The sequence below is a fragment of the Leucoraja erinacea genome, chromosome 14 (genome assembly GCF_028641065.1).
Source record: "Leucoraja erinacea ecotype New England chromosome 14, Leri_hhj_1, whole genome shotgun sequence".
In the NCBI taxonomy this organism is placed as follows: Eukaryota; Metazoa; Chordata; class Chondrichthyes; order Rajiformes; family Rajidae; genus Leucoraja; species Leucoraja erinaceus.
In genome coordinates, this window is record NC_073390.1 from 50,637,374 (window position 1) to 50,660,158 (window position 22,785).

The 22,785-nt window shown below is 42.7% G+C and overlaps 1 protein-coding gene across 2 annotated transcripts in view; it reads left to right on the forward strand.

The window, feature by feature from the left end:
- pax3b (paired box 3b) overlaps positions 1-22,785 on the forward strand; it is a 108,605-nt gene that overhangs the window by 48,761 nt on the left and 37,059 nt on the right. For both annotated transcript variants that reach the window (XM_055646412.1, XM_055646413.1), the window contains exons 5-7: positions 7,200-7,399; positions 12,238-12,403; positions 18,488-18,702. In XM_055646412.1, coding sequence (XP_055502387.1) covers positions 7,200-7,399; positions 12,238-12,403; positions 18,488-18,702 — 581 coding nt within the window. The remainder of the gene's footprint in view (positions 1-7,199; positions 7,400-12,237; positions 12,404-18,487; positions 18,703-22,785) is intronic.

Consider the following 22,785-nt stretch of genomic DNA (forward strand, 5'->3'; position numbering starts at 1 on the left):
TTCTGGAGTCCATGTATCACCTCCAGAGATGCAGATTATGGTATTACCCGTCAGCACAAAAAGAGGACTGACCTAGTCCCACACATCCCACACAATCCACACTGCCAAGGAATCAGTAAGTGTGGTCAATTTAGTGTTGCTGAAATTAATGTGCGTTATTTGCTTATGCGAGGATCTCGTACAAATTGGCCCCAGATACCATTGCAAATTTAAAGTGGAGGGCATTTCAGCATCAGACATACAAAAATGCTGATAGGTTTACTTAAAGGCAAAGAGGTATGCTGGCGAGTCAAATGATATTTCCAGCCAAGCTCTTTAACCTGGGGGATTCCTGCTGCAGAAGAGAAACAGCTTGAAAAGCGTATGGATATTAATTTAGGACCCATTCTGCTGAATTGCCTGCAATTCTTTCTCCCGTATTTCTTTCTCCCTTATATATTAAATGCAAACAGTAACCATTTAGAAATTATTGGTACGCTTAGCATGAATGAAATTGAATGCATGGGATAGATGTAAATTGAAAATAAACTTTCCTCAAGTTTCGCTTAAAATAATACTATTATGTTGGATCCACAGTTTAAAAAAAAAAAAAAAAATAATTTATTAGAAGTAAATACAATACAGTGGTACCTTTATACAGATACCCCAAATTATGTTAACATATTACATTCTCTGTACAACAGTTGGATCCACAGTTAATAGGTTCACAAGTCATAGGAGCAGAATTAGGCCATTCGGCCCATCAGGTCTACTATGACATTCAATCATTCAAGATTCAAGATTCAATTTAATTGTCATTTGGACCCCTTGAGGTCCAAACGAAATGCCGTTTCTGCAGCCATACATTACAAACAAATATTTAATACTTTTTTATTTATTTTTTTATTTTTTTATTTTAATACATTTAATTGTCATTTGGACCCCTTGAGGTCCAAACGAAATGCCGTTTCTGCAGCCATACATTACAAACAAATAGACCCAAGACACAACAACACAACATAATTTACATAAACATCCATCACATCATTGTGATGGAAGGCCAAAAACACTTATCTCTCCACTGCACTCTCCCCCCCCACGATGTCAGAGTCAAAGTCAAAGCCCCCGGCTGGCGATGGCGATTGTCCCGCGGCCATTAAAGCCACGCGGGTGATGCGAGGTCGCACACCGGGTCTTGGTGTTAGAGCCCCCGGCGTGCGCTCGCAGAGTCCCGAGGCCATTCCAAGCCTCGCGGGGTGGTGCTGTAAAGGCCCCGCTCCAGGAGCTCTTCGACCCCGCAACTCGGACGGGGGAAGTCGCCGTTGCGAGAGCCCTGAAAAGCGGTCTCCCTTCAGGGACCCGCGGGCTCCCGGTGCCACCGTCCACAGACCTGCCGTTGGAGCCTCCGACTCTCCGGTAGCAGCAGCAGCAGCAGCAGCAGCAGCAGCGCTCCTCCACCGCTCCACCCGCTCCGGACTCGGCCAGCCCCGCGACGGCGACGGTGAGTCGTAGCACCAGAGTCCCCGGCTTCTTCCTGTTGGAGGCCGCTCCTCGTTGCGGCCCCACGACAACGGAAACCCGACGAAAAAAGGTCGGGTCTCCAGTGCTTTCCAGCGGGTCTCCAGTCCCCCCCCCCCTCCCACCCCCCCCCCCCCCCCCCACACACACACCCCAACAAAAAATAACAAAAACTACATTAAAACACAGACAAAAAATAATAAACCGCAGACAGACTGCAGAGGCCGCTGCTGACGAGAGTCGCGCCGCCCACCGGATTAAAGGCAATGGAACCAGGAGAATGGAATATAGTCCTTACAGGAAATCTGCTGAAAAAAGTTGTAGTTAAGATAGCTTTGGGAGTTGGATAGTGAACAAATATTACTAGAATCCATGTGGATCTACTATGCCGACAATGTCTTACGGCATGGAAGAGTCACTGGGTACATGCCAGTACCATGATGAGTACAGTAAATTTTGTGGGGAGGAACGTGAGGTTTATTAAGAGATCCAGGAATTAATTTTGATGAAATGAGAATCCATTGCTTTATTCCTTTGAAAAATCTGGATGCTCTCCCATTTTTTTTAATTTTTTTTATTTTTTATTTTTAATTTTTTTTTTAATTTTAATAGACCCAAGACACAACATAATTTACATAAACATCCATCACACCGCTGTGATGGAAGGCCAAAAAAACTTATCTCTCCACTGCACTCTCCCCCCTCCCCTTCCCGATGTCAGAGTCAAAGTCAAAGCCCCCGGCTGGCGATGGCGATTGTCCTGCGGCCATTAAAGCCACGCCGGGTGATGCGAGGTCGCACACCGGGTCTTGGTGTTAGAGCCCCCGGCGTGTGCTCGCAGAGTCCTGCGGCCATTCCAAGCCGCACGGGGCAGTGATGTCAGGCCCCGCTCCAGGAGCTCTTCGACCCCGCAACTCGGGCGGGAGAAGTCGCCGTTGCGAGAGCCCTGAAAAGCGGTCTCCCTCCAGTGACCCGCGGGCTCCCGGTGCCGCAGTCCGCCAGACCCGCAGTTGCAGCCTCTGAATCTCCGGAGGTCGGGCCGCAGCAGCAGCAGCAGCAGCGCTCCTCCACTGCCCCACCCGCTCTGGACTCGACCAGCTCCGCGACAGTGAGGTGAGTCGTCGGCACCAGAGTCCCCGGTCTTCTCCTGTTGGAGGCCGCTCCTCGTTGCAGCCCCAACGACATCGGAGACCCGACAAGAAAAGGTTGGGTCTCCCGTGCAGGGAGAGATTTAAAAGTTACCCCCTCCCTCCCACCCCACCCCCCCCCCCCCCACACACACACCCCAACAAAAAATAACAAAAACTACATAGAAACATAGACAAAAAATAATAAAAACGCGGAGTCAATCATGGCTGAGTTAATGCAACTTGTGAGTGCCTCCATTTTTTTTTCCTGAACCCTCCCGTCTGGAGTGATGTTTCCATTATTTTGACGATGGAAGGGGAAGGTAATTCCAAACTGGTTTAATAATTTTGCCTTCATCTAAGAACGCCGTGAATATATTTGAATAAGACCCCAGATATCTCTTTCTCACTGTTTGTGCATAAAACTGAACCGTTGTATAAAGTCTTCGGGCAGGAAGTAAAAGGAAGTGATGAGCTATTTAAAAAGTTAATTCCTTGCACCCTGCATCACAAGGCTAGACATAAAATAAATAGTCGTGGGAAAAGATAGCTATTTAGAATAAGAGAAAGTAGAAACTGGTGGTTTAACACATGACCAACTCTGGTGTTTCACTACAGTAGGTTCATGATTTAGAATTTGTCAGCAAAAAACACAATTGCTAAATTTACAAATGACAGCAAATAGAAAGGGTTAGATGGTCATAAATGAGAAGAACACAAACTGTTAGCAGACATTAATAAAATAGCGTTGAATTATATTTGGAAGTGAATTTGAACAGACATGTGTGTGAGGATTTAAATTTATAAGGCAAATATAAAGATCACCTTTTACATGGAAAATAAGGATTTAAATGGAGGGGAAGAAATGACTAAAAGTAGCATTGGAGATTAATATCATACACATACAATGGAGTTAATTTCTAAAGAGAGAGCATTAAAAATTGGAATCTTTCAAAATCTGGCCCAACTTCTCTAACTGCAGTTCCGACCCGAAATGTTACCGATTCCTTTTTGCCAGAGATGCTGCCTGACCTGCTGAGTTACTCCAGCATTTTGTCTCTATCTTCGTAAATAGAATCTGCAGTTCCATCCAAGGCATTATGCACTGGACAAGTATTTGCCTGCTAAGGATGGTCTATAGATTCACAGAGTCATACAGCATGGAAACAGGCCTTACTGCGCAACTTGCCCATGCCAACCAAGATGCCCTGTCGCTACTGCTTCCATTTGCTTGCATTTGGCCCATATTCGTTCCTATCCATGTACGTACCTGTCTAAATGTTTCTTTAAATTTCGTGATAGTACCTGCCCCGCCTACCTCCTCTGGAAGCTTATTCCACATACCCACCACCACCCTCTGTGAAAAAAAGTTGCCCCTCAGATTCCTATTAAATCTTTCCCCTCTCACCGTAACAGATATGTGTGAGGAATGACATTTAAAAGGTAAATAAAGAGATCACCTTTTACATGGAAAATAAGAATTTAAATGGAGGGAAAGAACAGGAAGCAGAAATTACGAGAAATAGCCTTGGAGATTAATGTCGGAAAGAAAACATATAATAGCGTTAGCTTCTAAATAGAAAGCGTTCAAAAATGAGATCTTGGTGAGTATGACTATTGCACATAATTCTAGTTGACTATTATATTAAAAAAGACCAGACTCAGTAGACAGGGTATAGAAAATGTATGGGCTGATGCCAGAAATGAGAGATTATGTTTGTCAGGAGAAGATGAGCAAACTAGTGTTTGTTGTTGAAATGTGTAGGATGAGGGTTGAATTAATAAAGAGTTTCAAAATTATGCAAAATTTAGATGGAATATACAAAGATTTCCTTGCCTTTTGAGGAAGAACGAAGCTCGAGCCTAACCAGAAAAGATAGTTACTAAGAAAAGAAATCAATTCAAGAATTCAGCAAATGCTTTCTCACCTGGAGTATCATGAGAATATGGACTCTCACTCCGAAGAAGGGTCTCGACCCGAAACGTCACCCATTCCTTTTCTCCAGAGACGCAGCCTGTCCCCGCTGAGTGAATCCAGCTTTTTGTGTCTATCTTCAGTGTAAAGCAGCATCTGCAGTTCCTTCCTACTCATGAGAATATGGAACGTATTGCTAAAGATTGAAACAAATGTTGAATATGCATGAGGGAGAAAGACAATACTTCAACAGAATTAGAACAAAACGATTGAGAACATCTGCAAGTGGAACAAAAATAACAACATAGACTGGCAAGGGTTAATTACCTGTTCTGTACTGAATATTCTTTTATTAAATTCAATTTTCACAGTGAAGATCAAATCTGGGAAGATGTCCTTTATTTGTTCTTATTCATTAAAATTATTGCAGCTCCACATCTCCAAGTCAAAGAAGTCAATGAATGAAATACACAAACTGTGCAATACTGCAATTGATAAAACTATCTGAATAGCAATGCTGGAGCTGAAATCCTTAGCCTCTCTTCATACATGTCAGGATTATTTTAAATAGTTTACAGGTTCACAGAAAACTGAGGAAATCAGATTTTTTTCAGAAAGCAAATTTTCTATTTTAATTTAATAAAATTATTAACACGCCAACCTTTCAACACCCAAGTAAAATATGTTTTTCTGTTGGTCAAGTGTGGAACCAGTATTTTTTCTATATTCCCTGAGGAAAGACATTCTTGCCATATGGAAATGTATGCTGGAGTTTTCTGGGTGTGGTCAATGTGAAAGACTGGATAGACTCGGCACTCGTAGAATTTTTTCTTATATATTCCTAATGGAGGAAAGGAAGATTGTTCCCGATGTTGCCACAGAACAAGTAGGGAGTTTAAGGTAGTCTTTTAGGACCGAGATGAGAAGACCATTTTTCACACAGAGAGTGGTGAATCTGTGGAATTCTCCACAGAAGGTAGTTGAGGCCAGTTCATTGGCTATATTTAAGAGGGAGTTAGATGTGGCCCTTGTGGCTAAGGGGATCAGGGGGTATGGAGAGAAGGCAGGTACAGGATACTGAGTTGGATGATCAGCCATGATCATATTGAATGGTGGTGCAGGCTCGAAGGGCTGAATGGCCTACTCCTGTACCTATTTTCTATGTTTCTATGTTTCTATATAGAATCTCAGCAATATTGTTTTTTGTCTTTGAAATGGCAATTCTTAGAGTCTAGCCCTACTGCCAATATTTAATCACAGTGAGTGGTGGATACAGTTTTGGAGATGTTGTCTTTGAGATAGACATTGATCTAGACTCTGTCTGGCCCCTTAAGTTGAATGAGACAAAATTCCCTGGCGAGTTTCCCACTGTCTTGATCAATATTTACACATTTATGCACAAATAGCGCAAGGCCTGGATAGCGTGGATGTGGGGAGGGTGTTTCCACTATTGGGAAAGTCTAGGACTAGTCATAGCCTCAGAATTAAAGGACGTACCTTTAGGAAGGCGATGAGGAGGAATTTTTTTAGTCAGAGGGTGGTGAATGTATGGAATTCATTGCCACAGAAGGCTGTGGAGGCCAAGTAAGGGGTTGATAGATTCTTGATTAGTACAGGTGTCAGGGGTTATGGGGAGCAGGAGAATGGGGTTGAGAGGGAAAGATAGAGCATCCATGATTGAATGGCGGAGTAGACTTGATGGGCTGAATGGCCAAATTCTACTCCTATCACATATGAATTCATCAATATTGGTGAAAACAGATCATCTGATTATGATTATACTGCGATGTTACTGTGCACAATTGTAACTTGATTTCAAACACTATGACTGTGGCCACAATTAAAATAAGCTAATAGTATGGAATGCACATTGGACTTGGAAAAGTCGAATAACCATATAACCATATAACAATTACAGCACGGAAACAGGCCATCTCGGCCCTACAAGTCCATGCCGAACAACTTTTTTTCCCCTTAGTCCCACCTGCTTGCACTCATACCATAACCCTCCATTCCCTTCTCAACCATATGACTATCCAATTTATTTTTAAATGATACCAATGAACCTGCCTCCAACACTTCCACTGGAAGCTCATTCCACACAGCTACCACTCTCTGAGTAAAGAAGTTCCCCCTCATGTTACCCGTAAACTTCTGTCCCTTAATTCTGAAGTCATGTCCTCTTGTTTGAATCTTCCCTATTCTCAAAGGGAAAAGCTTGTCCACATCAACTCTGTCTATCCCTCTCATCATTTTAAAGACCTCTATCAAGTCCCCCCTTAACCTTCTGCGCTCCAGAGAATAAAGACCTCACTTATTCAACCTATCTCTGTAACTTAGTTGTTGAAACCCAGGCAACATTCTAGTAAATCTCCTCTGTACTCTCTCTATTTTGTTGACATCCTTCCTATAATTGGGCGACCAAAATTGTACACCATACTCCAGATTTGGTCTCACCAATGCCTTGTACAATTTTAACATTACATCCCAGCTTCTATACTCCAATGTGCATGATATAAATGCTTAAGTCTTGTTTTTCACATACAATCATCTTTGAGGGGTGTATGCAGACAAGGAGAGATTGCTGCTGTGAATTAACTGTGAAGATGCAGTTGCTCACTCCTGCATTGCCCTTCATTGACTTAAAGCTCTTCCTACAGCAAATAATTCAGATGAAGCTTCGGACATTGACTCGGAACCAGACCTGCCTTTGAAACGGAAACAGCGGCGAAGTCGCACCACATTTACTGCAGAACAGTTGGAGGAATTGGAGAGAGCATTCGAGAGAACCCATTACCCAGACATCTACACTCGGGAGGAACTGGCGCAGAGAGCCAAGCTCACAGAAGCACGAGTTCAGGTATGGGCATGGTCTGTTGATTCTATGCATTACCTTGTTAAACTCTGGTAACTTTTAAAAATGATATACCACCCAAAATTATTCAGGCTGCAATCAGTAAGTTGTACCTTGAGTGGTAAATCTAGTTTAGTCAATTTAGATCATTGCAGGAAACTGCAGAGGCTGGTAACTGCCTCCTCTGGCAGCTTGTTCCATATACTCACCACATGTGAGAAAAAGTTGCCCCTCAGGTTCCTATTAAATTTCTCGCCTCTCGCCTTCAACCTGTCTACATATGGGCATTGTTGACCTCTTGGTTTAGACCCCTCTGTGTAAATCATTGTTAGATATGGGTGCAATGCCTGAAAACTGGCAGCTGGTTAATGTTGTGCTTCCATTTTAGAAGGGCTACAAAGACAAACCTGGTAACTATACATCAGTAAGGCTCAATGGGTCGGAAGGGAACTGCAGATGCTGGTTTAAACCGAAGAGAGACACAAAATGCTGGAGTAACTCAGCGGGACAGGCAGCATCACTGGAGAGAAGGAAATTATGATGTTTTGGGTTGAGACTCTGAAGAAGGGTCTCAACAAAAAACATCACCCATTCCTTCTCTCCAGAGATGCTGCCTGTCCCGCTGAGTTACTCCAGCATTTTGTGTCTATCATTAGTCAGGCTCATATATGTAGTGGGAGAGGATTCCGAGAAATAAGATATACAGTCTGTAGATTTTGGAAAGGCTGGGGTTGATTAGGGATAGTCAGCATGTTTTGTGCATAGTGGGATCATGTCCACTAGGTTTTTTGAGGAAGTAACCGAGGAAATTTGATTAGGACATGGCCATTGGCATAATGTATATGGACCTCAGTAAGGTCTTTGATAGTGTTCTGCATGATAGGCTGCTCTGGAAAGATGCCATCAAGCTAGAAAGGATGCAGAGAATATTTATGGGATTGTTGCCAGGACTCGATGGCATCTTTCTTATGGGATTGTTGCCATGTTGGGCATATTGGGCCAAGAGGCATGGTTCTGTGCTGAATGACTCTATGAATATGAAATAAAGGGCAGGAACTTTACAGTCATGTTATTGATAAATTGGGGAAAATGCATAATGAAAGAAAATGGAAGTTGGAATGTGGACTTCAGAGTTTAATTTTAGTTTACTTTAGAGATAAAGTGCAGAAACAGACCCTTTGGCCCATCAACTCCACCCCGTCCACTTTCACATTAGGGACAACTTACAATTTTATCGAAACCGATGAACCCACAGACCTGTACGTCTTTGAAGTGTGAGAAGAAATCGGAGCACCCGAAGAAAATAGATGCTGGATGCTTCCAAGAGAGAGCTAGATAGGGCTCTTAAAAATAGCAGAGTCGGGGGATATGGGGAGAAGGCAGGAACAGGGTACTGATTGGGGATGATCAGCCATGATCACACTGAATGGCGGTGCTGGCTCGAAGGGCCAAATGGCCTACTCCTGCACCTATTGTCTATTGTCTATTAAAGCCCACGCATTCACAGGGAGAACATCTAAACTCCATACAGACAGCACCCGTAGTCAGGACCGAATCCAGGTCTCTGGCGTGGTAAGGCAACGACTCTGCCGTTGCGCCACTGTGCTGCTCCTTAGCTCATAAAGATGCAAAAGGATAAATGGTGGTTTACGGCATGCGCAGAAGGGTCTGTTACTATTCTGTACACTATGAGCTGTGGCAGGGACGGCATTGGATGGAGTTACTCAGCAGAACAGGCAACAACTGGAGAGAAGGTAGACACAAAAAGCTGGAGCTACTCAGCGGGACAGGCAGCATCTCTGGAGAGAAGGAATGGGGGACATTTCAGGTCGAGACCCTGCTTCAGACTGGTTAAGGATAAGGGAAATGAGAGATAAAGATGATGATGTAGAGAGATACAGGACAATGAATGAAAGATATGCAAAAAAGTAACGATGACGAAGGAAACAGGCCATTGTCAGCTGTTTGTTGGGTGAAAACGAGAAGCTGGTGTGACTTGGGTGGGGGAGGGATGGAGAAGGAATGGATAGAAGGAATGGGTGACGTTTTGACTTCACAAGGTTTAAATTCCAGGTAAGAATACTACAGGGTACTCCCATTCTGACGTCTACCAATCCCAATGTTCTTATGGATAGGGCATCCGTGTAAAGAATTGGCTGCTTGTCTAAGTTATTAAAGGAATGCAGATGCCAATAATATCACAACATCATGTGTAAACTTCATCAAATGAAGAGACCTGGGTTAAATCCTGGCTACTGGTGCATGTCTGTGTGAAGTTTGAACGTTCTCCCTGTGGCCTGTGTGGGTTTTCTCCGAGAACTCTGGTTTCCTCCCACACTCCAAAGGCGTACAGGTCTGTAGGTTAATTGGCTTGGTCTCAATGTAAAAGTTGTTCCTAGTGTAGGATAGTGTTAATGCGTGGGGCTCGCTGGTCGGTGTGGACTAGGTGGACCGAAGGGCCTGTTCCCGTACTGTGTCTCTAAACTAAACTAAAGAGGAAGAGGGAATAAATCTCAGGGAAATAATTGAACAAATACTGGTTACCTCTCTACAATGAAACATTCCATGCTGTACTTATCCAACATTACAGAAGATAGCTGGAAAACAACAAAGCAACTGTAAGTTGTCTGCCATTCACCTTCAAGATTTCTACGCATACATATCGCTTCCAGAAGTCATAATGATAGGAGCAGAATTAGGCCATTCGGCCCATGAGGTCTACTCCACCATTCAATGATGGGTGATCTATCTCTCCCTCCTATCCCCATTCTCCTGCCTTCTCCCCATAACCCCTGACGCCCATGCTAATCGAGTCAGGGAAGGATAAGTGAAGTACAAGAACCAACACTCTCTAAGTACTTGCCTGCCGGTGTATGTAGAAGAGAAGCCACATTAATACAACAGCTGGCACAGTGTAGCTTTAACCCTGTGACTGCACGGCATTCCTCACGGTTTCATCTGGTCTCATGAGACCTATCATCTCTTATGTGGCTTGCTGTGATCTACTTCCCTGCTAAATTCCCCAGAACAACTAACATATGGATCTTTGACTAAACCCAGCATGAATGACAGATTTAAGTCAATCATTGACTTCTTCACGACAGTTCAGTGTTGGGAATTTAACATTTCTAAGACAGTAGGAATATGGAATCTGCTAACTTTTATTGAGTTATTTCTTGCAATAAATTTTAACATTTTTAAATGACAGTTATACTACCATCCTTTGCTCCTTTTAAACCCACACATAACATCTGTACATTAATAAAACCCCAGTGACAGTTAACTGCTGAGGAACCTCAACAGGTTGAATTCTGCAGTTATCTTATATCCAGAAATAAATCGCAAGCTTCTTGTCATTTTAGAGAATACATTGCTCAAATAAAAAGTAGAATGAGACTGATTCGGAATGTTTGTGGTGTTTGGATTAACACCTATACATAAGTGAATCTACTTCAGTGAATGATGACTGATGTTCCAGAACTCTAATGAGTTCTAACGAGTTTGAAGTCTTGTTTAGTTTAGTTTAGAGGCACAGTGCGGAACCAGGCTTCTTCGGACCACCGGGTCCGCGCCAATCAACGATCCCCGCTATCGCAGCTCAACATTATCCTACGCCCACTCGGGACAATTTTCACATTTACCAGGCCAATTAACCTACAAACATGTGGGTCTTCGGAGCGTGGGAGGAAACCGAAGATCTCGGAGAAAACCCACGCAGCTCACGGGGAAAACGTGCAAACTCCGTACAGACAGCACCCGCAGCCGGGATCGAACCCGGGTCTCCGGCGCTGCTTTCGCTGTAAGGCAGCAACTCTACCGCTGCGCCACCGTGCGGCCCTTGTTGCCTTGCCGTGCCGACTTGTCTTACCTTGCTCCATTCGACAAAAGGATAATTTATTGTAGCCGCAGTCCAGACTGAGAATTGTAATGTTCAAGTGGACTGTTACGGGACACCTATGCAGAAAACATTTGATTTATGCTGAAAAGCCTCAGGAAAGTTTATTTATGTAGTTCATTTTTTAAAGCAGCTTTATTTCAGTAATGTTGATTGTTGCCAGGATAGCAGTAAATAATCCCACATTAAAATGTATTTTTAAATGGCGCATTATTAAAAATGGTATATCAATTTATCTAACTTCAAGTAACCCTTGCTATCTCCCTCTCTCTCCATCCCTCCACCACCCTAGTTCTCCGACTAGTTCCACTGTCCTTCTGATTAAAATTCCTGATAGTTTGCCTCCTTGTCACCTCCCCCTCAGCTAACAATTAACCATTCCACATTTACATTCTACAGTCTGAAGAAGGGTCTCGACCTGCAAAGTCACCCATTCCTCCTATCCAGAGATGCTGCCCGTCCCGCTGAGTTACTCCAGCATTTTGTGTCTTGTCTACATTTCCATAGCATCGTCTGCTTTGATCTGTCATTTTCACACCTTCCCCTTCCATATCTCTGAACTCCTTCTCCCTGACTCTCAGTCTGAAGAAGGGTCTCGACCCGAGACATCACCCCTTCCTTATTTCCAGAGATGCTGCCTGTCCCGCTGAGTTACTCCAACATTTTGTGTCTATCTTCAGCATCTGCAGTTCCTTCTTACAAATACATTTTGCTTGATCTGTCCTTGAAGTAGTTGTCGGTTTCAATTCGCTTTTAATGTAATTCCAAATGCAATTGGTGTGCTGTAATGTTTTGCAATTGAATCTTCAGATTATTACGATTGAACGTAAATTTTGGATGATGCCATTCATTCTGGTTTAATTTTCTTTACTGTTCATATCCTGATTGCAGCAAAAGTGGTTCAATGCAATTAAAATTGTCCTGGCAGTGATCATGTTTCATTTACTAGGTTTGGTTCAGCAATCGCCGGGCTCGTTGGAGGAAGCAAGCTGGTGCCAACCAACTGTTGGCATTCAACCACCTGATTCCTGGAGGGTTCCCGCCCACAGCAATGTCCTCCTTGTCTCCTTACCAGCTCTCGGATGCCAGCTACCCGCCCACATCCATACCACAGGGTAAAGCAAATCCTCATGTTTCAGCAAAGTCAATCTTTAATGCCTGCACTTTGACAAAGTATATCAATGCATATCAACGCACGATCTGGGAACCATTAGAAGCTAACTGTGCCCCAGAGTGAACGGAGGAACATTCAAATTGAAACAACATGTTAGAAGGGACTTAATAAGTACTTAGAAACATAGAAACATAGAAAATAGGTGCAGCAGTAGGCCATTCGGCCCTTCGAGCCTGCACCGCCATTCAATATGATCATGGCTGATCATCCAACTCAGTATCCCATACCTGCCTTCTCTCCATACCCCCTGATCCTTTTAGCCTCAAGGGCCACATCTAACTCCCTTTTAAATATAGTCAATGAACTGTGGCCTCAACTACCTTCTGTGGCAGAGAATTCCACAGATTCACCACTCTCTGTGTAAAAATCGATTTTTTCATCTCGGTCCTAAAATACTTCCCTCTTATCCTTAAACTGTGACCCCTTGTTCTGGACTTCCCCAACATCGGGAATAATCTTCCTGCATCTAGCCTGTCCAACCTCTTAAGAATTTTGTAAGTTTCTATAAGATCCCCTCTCAATTTTCTAAATTCTAGCGTGTGTGTGTGTGTGTGTGTATTATGCCGAAGTATCACAAATTGAAGTGAAATTATGAGGCGAATGATTTGCGATCTTAGGTCATGTTCGTAAGTGATAGGAGCAGAAATTAGGCCATTTGGCCCATCAAGTCTATTCCGCCATTTAATCATGGCTGATCTATCTTTCCCTCCTAACCCCATTCTCCTGCCAGACACCCATTTTTCTTCAGATTGGTTTCCTGATAGTTTCTTCGGATTGGGTTGGAGCCATCGTATCAAATGATGGATCCTCCTCGGGGACCAGCATGCAAAGAGTCGCCATTCTCAGGCGCTCTCTTGGTAAAACAACCAAAAATCTGCTTTCATATAGTTTGGGAGAACAAAGAGTAGTGGTCCTCCAGTAGTGGTCCAAAAGAGACAGTCTATTGACCAAAGATAGACAAGAGTATCTCAGCGGGACAGGGAGCATCTCTGGAGAGAAGGAATGGGTGACATTTTGGGTCGAGACCCTTCCAGACTCAAGAAGTCTGAAGAAGGGTCCCGACCTGAAACGTCACCCATTCCTTCTCTCCCGAGATGCTGTCTGTCCCGCTGAGTTACTCCAGCATTTTGTGTCTACCTTTGATGTAAACCAGCATCTGCAGTTCCTTCCTACACAGTCTATTAATCAGTCTGAAGAAGGGTTTCGGCCCGAAACGTCGCCTATTTCCTTCGCTCCGTAGATACTGCCTCACCCGCTGAGTTTCTCCAGCACTTTAGTCTACCCTATTAACCAGCCAGCTCCTTTGTTCCCTACTGACTCTGGCCAGAATGTGGTACGAGTGGCTTGTTTCTCAATCACCATTGCTCACTGGAGAAAGTAAGAACTTTGAGAGCAAATAGGGTGATTTCACCAAATGTCAAATGAGCGTAGATCCCCCCTCACGTGACCGAAAAATTTAACTGGAGGACATATGTCACTTCGGTACATGTTAATGAATGGGGAAACACGCACTTTCACACCCGTTAAAAACATGGAAAACAGCCGATTTTTGAGCTGAAATTTTCTGTGCTAGTCGGGGTGACCGTGAAGCACAGCAACCTAAATTTTCAGGCAAAAAAAAAGATAGAAAGTAAGGTAATTACAAGAGGGAACTGAAGGTGGAAAAACAGCGGAAGTGAACAGCGGACATTTGCCGTGGAGATTTAAAGGTCCAAAATATCGGGTATTATCGCGTTTGCTCGCTGAATTTCATCAAAAGTAAGTTAATAATGCCTTACTTTTGGTGAAATTCAGCGAGCAAACGCGATCTACGCTTATTTGACATTTGGTGAAATCACCCTATGAGAGCTGGCTCGACCCCCCGTTAGAAGCTCCTGTGTGGCGCTTGGTCCTTCTGCAATGTCATGGGCAAAACCAAATTTAAACTGTTGTCTCATTCTGCCCGAGCTGGTGTCAAATATTATGAATGTTTCTGACTTTTAATTTCAAACAATTAATCAATCTCGAAGCATTTAAAACATTTAAATATGCTCAAACAATTTAAAATATTTAAGTGAATGAATGATTACCTAATTGCCCAGTGGCCATGCCACTCCACACTGGCTACACATGATCATGTAGATTCCCCAACTTGGAGATTTAACACCTCATGATGCACACATTTTGCAGTGTCAGAGCCCATCTAAATTTAAATGATTCACAAGTCACAAGTAAGGCTGGCTCTAGGTTAATTGGGGTTTTCTGTACTTGTATGAAAATCTCAGAGATTCTTGATTCGAACAGGTGTCAAGGGTTATGGGGAGAAGGCAGGTAAATGGCATTAGGAGGCAGAGATCAGCCATGATTGAATGGTGGAGTAGACTCGGTGGGCCGAATGGCCTAATTCTACTCCTATAACGTGAACTTGGGAGTTAGCCACAGCTTTAGGGCCAATTCATGGGGTCACACAGCATAGAAATGTGCACTTTGGCCCACCATGTTCAAACCAACCTTTTTTCTCATTTACGCCAATCCTCATCTACGCTAAATCCATAAACATCCATACCTTCGGAAGGCACAAAATGCCTCCCCACTATTAACTGTACATGTTCTACTTCTATTTAGCTTCTCACAATAATTCTCCTTACACTTGTCAGGATTAAATTCCATCTGCCAGTGTTCTGATCAACTTTTCATTTGATCTACATGGATAATGCACACAGCTTCCTTCAATATCCAAGTCTAGTTTGGAGATACAGTGTGGATACAGGCCCTTTGGCCCATCGAGTCCTTGCCAACCAGCGACCATCCTTACACTAACACGTCCTACCCACACTGTGGACAATTGACAATTTTAACCAAAGTCAATTAACCTACAAACCGACACGTCTTTAGAGTGTGGGAGGAAACCGGAGCACCCGGAGAAATCCTTTGTAGGGTCACGGGGAGAATGTACAAACTCCGTACAGCCAGCACCCGTAGTCTGGATTAAACATAGAAACATAGAAACATAGAAATTAGGTGCAGGAGTAGGCCATTCGGCCCTTCGAGCCTGCACCACCATTCAATATGATCATGGCTGATCATCCAACTCAGTATCCCGTACCTGCCTTCTCTCCATACCCCCTAATCCCCTTAGCCACAAGGGCCACATCTAACTCCCTCTTAAATATAGCCAATGAACTGGCCTCAACTACCCTCTGTGACAGAGAGTTCCAGAGATTCACCACTCTCTGTGTGAAAAAAGTTCTTCTCATCTCGGTTTTAAAGGATTTCCCCCTTATCCTTAAGCTGTGACCCCTTGTCCTGGACTTCCCTAACATCGGGAACAATCTTCCTGCATCTAGCAAACTTGAGTCTCTGGTGCTGTAAGGCAGCAACTCTAACGCTGCGCCACCGTGCCGCCCAAAAAGTATTTTTGATTTAAATGGTCCTGAATACAAAAGATGTGGCTGGCACTACCTTTTGGCATTGTCACGCAAGGCGAGTTTACATCCCATCTTAATGCAAAGTTTTATGGGTTAGGTGTTCCCAGCTCCTGTGGTAAAGTGGCTGTTCTGCAAAATGACCCCCCCCCCCCGTATCACAAGGTTTTCCATTTGTCTCGATCTCTGTGTCTACAAGGCTTCTCAGCGTGAATCTTAAATGCATTTTGAAGTTTCTGCTGTAGTCATTTCTTCCAGATAGATCATACCATCGAAAGAACCTTTAGTTACGATAAATAGCTATCGAGCAACTTTAGTGTGCACACACACGCATTCCTCCATGAATGAGTTGGCACCAGAATATGGAACACCTGACATTATGAAACCCAGTGTCCCTTTCAATTACTTCCAGTTTAAGTAACGTTAGGAAGAATAAAATATGCCCTTTACATTGCTCCACTGATGCAACTCCTGTAAACTCTGCACCAAAATCATAAACTTGCTTCTTCAAGAATCTCACTAAGTCAAATTCACAGGTGAAATGAGTCCCTGCTCATGCTTATTTAATTTTACCTCTCTTCAGCACCGGTATAGCATTTGCCCAGTCTGCCCATCTTAAATAAGTTCACAAGTTATAGGAGTAGAATTAGGCCCATCAAGTCTACTTCGCCATTTATGCCTCCTAATCCCATTTTCCTGCCTTCTCCCCATAACTATTGACACCCATTCTAATCAATAATTTGTCTATCTCTGCCTTGAAAATATCCACTTACAGCCTCCACAGCCCTCTGTGGCAATGAGTTCCACAGATTTACAAGCCTCTGACTAAAGAAGTTCCTCCTCACCTCCATTCTAAAAGAGCGCCCTTTAATTGTGAGGCTGTGACCTCTGGTCCTAGACTATCCCACCAGTGGAACCATCCTCTCTACATCCACTCTATCTATGCCTTTCATTATTCTGTAAGTTGCAATGAGGTCCCCCCTCAACCTTCTAAACTCCAGCTTGCAGCGGCCCCTGCTGTCGAATGCTCATCATATGCTAACTCATTCATTCCTGGAATCAGTCTTGCAAACCTCCTCTGGACCCTCTCTAGAGCCAGCGCATCCTTCCTCAGATATGGGGCCCAAATTTACTTACAGCGTGAGGGGGGTGAGTAGGATGAGGGTTGATGCCAATGGGGCATAAAATTGCTCATGGACTGAGCGCTGTGAATGAAGGTAAATCAGCAGATTAAATTTTTTAACACTCTTGCAGTTTTCATTTTCACTCACCAAAGACCCACATGAGATACCCTGTTAAGAAGCAAATCAGTTCAAAGGATCTGCATTAATTGAGAGCCTAGTTCCATGCAATCAGTACACAACAAAAACGTTTGTTTCAATATTTGGGGCAGGATTTGACACCAGTTCGAACGTTGAAAGCAATTAGCGTAACTATACTTTGAACAAAGCAGTTCCTAAATCGAAAGAAACGTTGGCAAAATAGTGGAAAAGAATAGAATCTTTAAAATCATAGAAACGTAGAAACATAGAACATAGGTGCAGGAGGAGGCCATTCGGCCCTTCGAGCCAGCACCGCCATTCATTGTGATCATGGCTGATCGCCCCCTATCAATAACCTGTGCCTGCCTTCTCCCCACATCCCTTGGCTCCACTAGCCCCTAGAGCTCTATCTGACGCTCTCTTAAATCCATCCAGTAATCATCAGGCAATAATTATTCTTGCACCGGTATGGTTGCATAAAGTTCAATATTATAGTGCGTTAGAAAGAAATGTCAGACTTATTTGAAAATACAGATCAATACAGTTCAGTCACTATGTGAAGATTTTGCTCTGTTTTAAAAGGCAATGATAGATTTAGTAATCATTGTGCTGTTATACTGGTTGTGTGCATGTGCTTTTTCCCCAATATGTTTTAGAAGAAAATATCATTAGCACAATGTTACCCTTCGGAAATTATCATTGACACCGTGGTTAGCTTTTCGATAATATGTATTTATTGTTTAAATGTAATTTGATAAATGAAAGATAGCAATCATTTTGAGAAGTCAATGTCTTCAATAAAAAAGCATTTGGGATTTTTTTTTGCCATGAAGAATTATCAAAAGACCACAGAATATCTTTTGCATGTGCCATCATTATAGAGGGAACACAAGGAAGATTAGGGTGTGGGAAAAGGCACCTTCAAATCAGCTAATTCCTGGTTAACTGGTGACTGATCACAGGATAAGTGGGGTAAGGGTGGTAGTTGGTTGTTCTTCATCAGATGTTTATAGTCTATAAATTGTGGCCCTATTTAAAGAGACTTCGCACCAGGACTATCGATTCTCATTATTATTATTATTTTTTCTACAAACAGTTTAAGTAGGATATACAGCGGTAAATGTTGCTGTACATTATAATGTTTTGAACGTGAAGAAGAAGGATTATTTTTCTTGAAGACACTGTTTCTCCGAGCCACAATGTTTTGACTTCTAAAACAAGAGAGTAACAATTGCGGGGGAAAAAAGTGCCCTATAAGGCACCGGGCACATGAGTTTGTCGCCTCTTAGACCTAGAATGGCAGATTTCCGATGAAGGTGATGTGGCATTAATATACAATACATGTTATTGTGCTTTCAGCAATCTCAGATCCAAGCAACACAGTTCACAGGCCACAGCCTCTGCCTCCGACATCAGTTCACCAGAACAGCCTCCCTTCTACTCCAGACAGCAGTTCAGCTTATTGCTTATCCACCAGCAGGCATGGATTTTCAGGGTACACAGACAGCTTTATGTCTCCAGCAGGGTCTACCAATCCCATGAACCCAACGGTTAGCAACAGCCTCTCGCCTCAGGTCAGTTTTGTGATTCAGAACAGACTGTCTACTGTATACGTGAACCAAACAGTTTACAACCCAAGGCTAAACTAAAGAAAGATTTCTAAATTTAAGTCGTTCCCCGAAACTGTTTTGCGCGGTTCATGTGACTTGTGTGCATGTTTCTGCCCAGTCAGTATTCAAGTACTTGCTATTCTTGACATGTTGTAAGACAAACTTTCCACTGTCTTCTTTTGGAATAGTCAGACAAGTGGATAAATGTTGAGAACACAATCTGAAGAATAGTTGCAAAGAATTAATGGGAGGACTCATTAAAAAAAAACCATTTGTAATGTAATTCAAACCAAATCAGCCTTCCAAGATGATTTTCAGTGAATGCTTAAAAAAATTGTGTAGTTGATTAAAGTGGATTACCTTTCAAGTCAATAACCTGATTCTATCAGTTGTTTAAAGTACATGTTTGGTTTTGCATTTTTTAAAATCATTCTTCTATAATTTCAATCGAAGCAGATACATAAAGTGATTTAACAAGGCTATTCAATCCTAGGTTGGGATTCCTTGAAGAACTACTTAATAAATTAAGGCAAGCAAATCTACAATAATAATAATTCATTAAAATATAACTTTTTTGATGAAACTTTCGCCTTGAAATATGCTAGTCGAATAAATGGGAACTGGCCAAATCAATTCATCCTTATTGATTTACATATTTTGTTTCTTTAAAAAAAATTGAAATGTTAGTGTTAAATCACTTTATAAACCTAGCTTAGTGTTTATGTTAGTAACTGCCTCAATTGAAATAATGGAAGTAGATGCAATATGACTCAATTTTGGTTTAAAACTTTAAAGCTCCAATATCATAAAGTAACTTCTCTGGAAAACGTCCATATTGTACAACTATGAAGTCAGTAAATTATTTTCCGAGAAGAAATTAATTGTAGTTAGTGTTATAAGAGACTTGAATGGACAAAGTTAGTCTGCACTGCACCATAGGCATAAATGATCGTTGAATCATGTAGACTCAAGGCTCAGTTAATAGAGCATCTCAAGCTAATGTACTACCTTTGGCTAATATCACCCACACTCAATATTGCCCCATTAAACTTTTAAAATGTATTACCAGCTGGTGGAAAGTCGACATTATCATTTTATTAAAATATACTGTCTGCATTTATTAGTATAAGTTGGACACAGGTGTCATCTGATATGTACACCAGTTAATTTTTAATATAGGTCACAAGGGACTGGAACGTGTAATTAAAAGTGAGTCATTTCAGAGCGAGGAGATAGTGCGCTAAAGGTGTGATTCTCTTGAAAGGCATTTATAAATTGAAGAACAGAAGAAAGCGCGAAATGACATAGATGAAAAGTGAAAAGACAATTATAGTCAATTACACAGCAATCATTGGCTACTGCCATTGCTTGAACAGTAAGGAACATTTTAATAGGCAGAAAATGAGATTCTAATGGCACAAAGGGGGGGCAAATTGACTGCTTGCATCTGCGGCTTTTAATTCTTTACTTAACGTGCAGTTTGAATTGTGCGATGTTTTTTCTGCTTCCTGCAGTACGCTGATAACTCCCACATCCAACAGTTCAGAGTATTGTAGAAACTAGAAAGTGAGAATAAACAAATTCCCCCTTTGGGCAAATAGGACCCGGCCTAGTTTCTTTCAGTGAAAGCACAAAATTAATTGATATCTTAATCAATTTCTTCTGGAAAGTGGGAGCGAAGCGGCTTCAAACACATTGCAAAGCAGTGCAATTGCAAATTCTAAATGCCTTGTGTTCAAAACAGTCAAGAGGCACTGAATATCATCAGCTCATTTATTTGTTTTGCTCTCATGACTGTCTGAACCTCTCTGCGATGAATATGTTATTGCAATGGAGATGCTTTGCTAATGTAATTTAAGTTATGACATGAAGATCAGCTTGCTGGTGAAATAATGGCAGCAATGCCCTATTTTGTGCTATCGTCTTTTATTTGTGCTAAGGATGCAGTTGGACTGTTGAATAGTAATTCTTTATGAAATATGTACAATTTATAACATTGTGAAATCTTAATGTGATCGTAAAGGTATATAAAACCATAGACTACCAGAACAGAAGAAACCTATCCTGCCCTTCAATTCAGACTCATAGAGATTGAAGAAGGGTCCTGACCCAAAACGTCAATTGGCCATATAAATATAAATAAATACTCCTTGATAAAATTAGAATTTAGTTGGCTATGACTTCATTGACTGAAATTCTGAATCTGAAAAAATTGATTATTTTTTTCCGATCCAATAAAATCCTTTTAGGATTCAATCGCTGAACAGTTTGGACTTTAGAGATACAGCGTGGACACAGGTCCTTTGGCCGACTGAGTCTGCACCAAGTTGTTGCCTTACAGCATCGGAGACCCGGGTTCAATCCTGGGTGTGGTGTGAAACTGTGAAATCACACACAGTCACAGGGAGAACGTACAAACTCTGTACAGACTGGACCCATAGACAGGATTGAACCCAGGTCTCTGGCACTGTAAGGCAGCAACTCTACCGCTGCGCCACCGTGTCACCCCCAGCTTCTCAATGTTCTATGTTGAATGAAATACAACATAGGTTTTTCAAACTGTTATCATATATCTAACCTTGCTTGCCACGGAATAATTCCATAAAATCTACACTGCACTCCCTGTCAGGGTAATACATCTTTTCCCGAGGTACAATGGGCAGAAAAGAATGCAGTTCTCCAGATGAAGTCTGATCAGCATTGTGTAAAGCTGTAGCATAATGCCCCTGTCCCACTTAGGAAACCTGAACGGAAACCTTTGGAGACTTTGCGCCCCACCCAAGGTTTCCGTGCGGTTCCCAGAGGTTTTTGTCAGTCTCCCTACCTGCTTCCACTACCTGCAACCTCCGGCAACCACCTGCAACCTCCGGGAACCGCACGGAAACCTTGGGTGGAGCGCAAAGTCTCCAGAGGTTTCCATTCAGGTTTCCTAAGTGGGACAGGGGCATAAGGGTGGCATGGTGATGCAGAGGTAGAGCCGCTGCCTCACAGTGCCAGAGACCCAGATTCAATCCTGACCTTGGGTGCTGCTTGTGTGGAGTTTGCATGTTCTCCCTGTGACTGTGTGTGTGTGTTTCCTCTGGTTGCTCCGGTTTCCTCCCACACCCCAAACTTGTGCGGGTTTGCAAGTTAATTGGCCTCTTGAAGTTGCCCCTAGTGTGTGGAGAGTGGATAAGAAAGTAGGATAACATAGAGCTGGTGATCGATGGTCGGCATGGACTCAGTGGGCTGAAGGGCCTGTTTCCATGCTGTACAATCATTGGCATTGAAGCAAATTAAACCCTGTTATAACTTCTGTTACCTTGTATAACCCAACAATGAAAGTGAAAGACTCAAAGTCCTCCAAAAATTCATTAGAATATTGATCTGAAACACCATTCTTCTTTCTCCACCACGCTACATGACCTGTTGAGTATTTTCACAATTCCCTGTTCTACAATATGTTTCCAGTATCTGCAATATTTTACTTTTTGATTCATCAACTAAACTTTGCTTATGCAGCCCCAATTACTACATGTGTCTACATGGGGTGCCCTCAATATTTGTAAGAACGCAATGTTCAGCATATTTAGACCTATCCGCACATTCAAACAACTGAAATTGCTAACCAAATGAAGGCAAATTGACAAGCAACATTAGATTCTCCAATTTTAGATGCCCCCCTCTCGGTCTTTTGTGCCCCCTCTCTTCCCCTGTGTCTTCCAGCACCCACCTGCTGTAAGGCAGCAACTCTACCTGCTGCGCCATTGTGCCAACCTTCCATTCCAGCTTTCTTCTCCCTTCCCCCCCCCCCCCCCCCCCCTCCGGCCACAATAAGTCTGGAGATGGGTCCTGACCCGAAACGTCACCTGTCCATGTTGTGCAGAGATGCCGACTGACCTGCTGAGTTACTGCGGCACTAAATCATCCACACCAGGAATTAAAACATGTGAATTGCAATTACATTCCAACTTCATGTTTTGCCTTTTGACTCAATAATCTGTTTCATGGCGAGCCATCGTATGTTAGACAGTTCAAATTTGGGTGACCCTGCATCTGACAAATGTC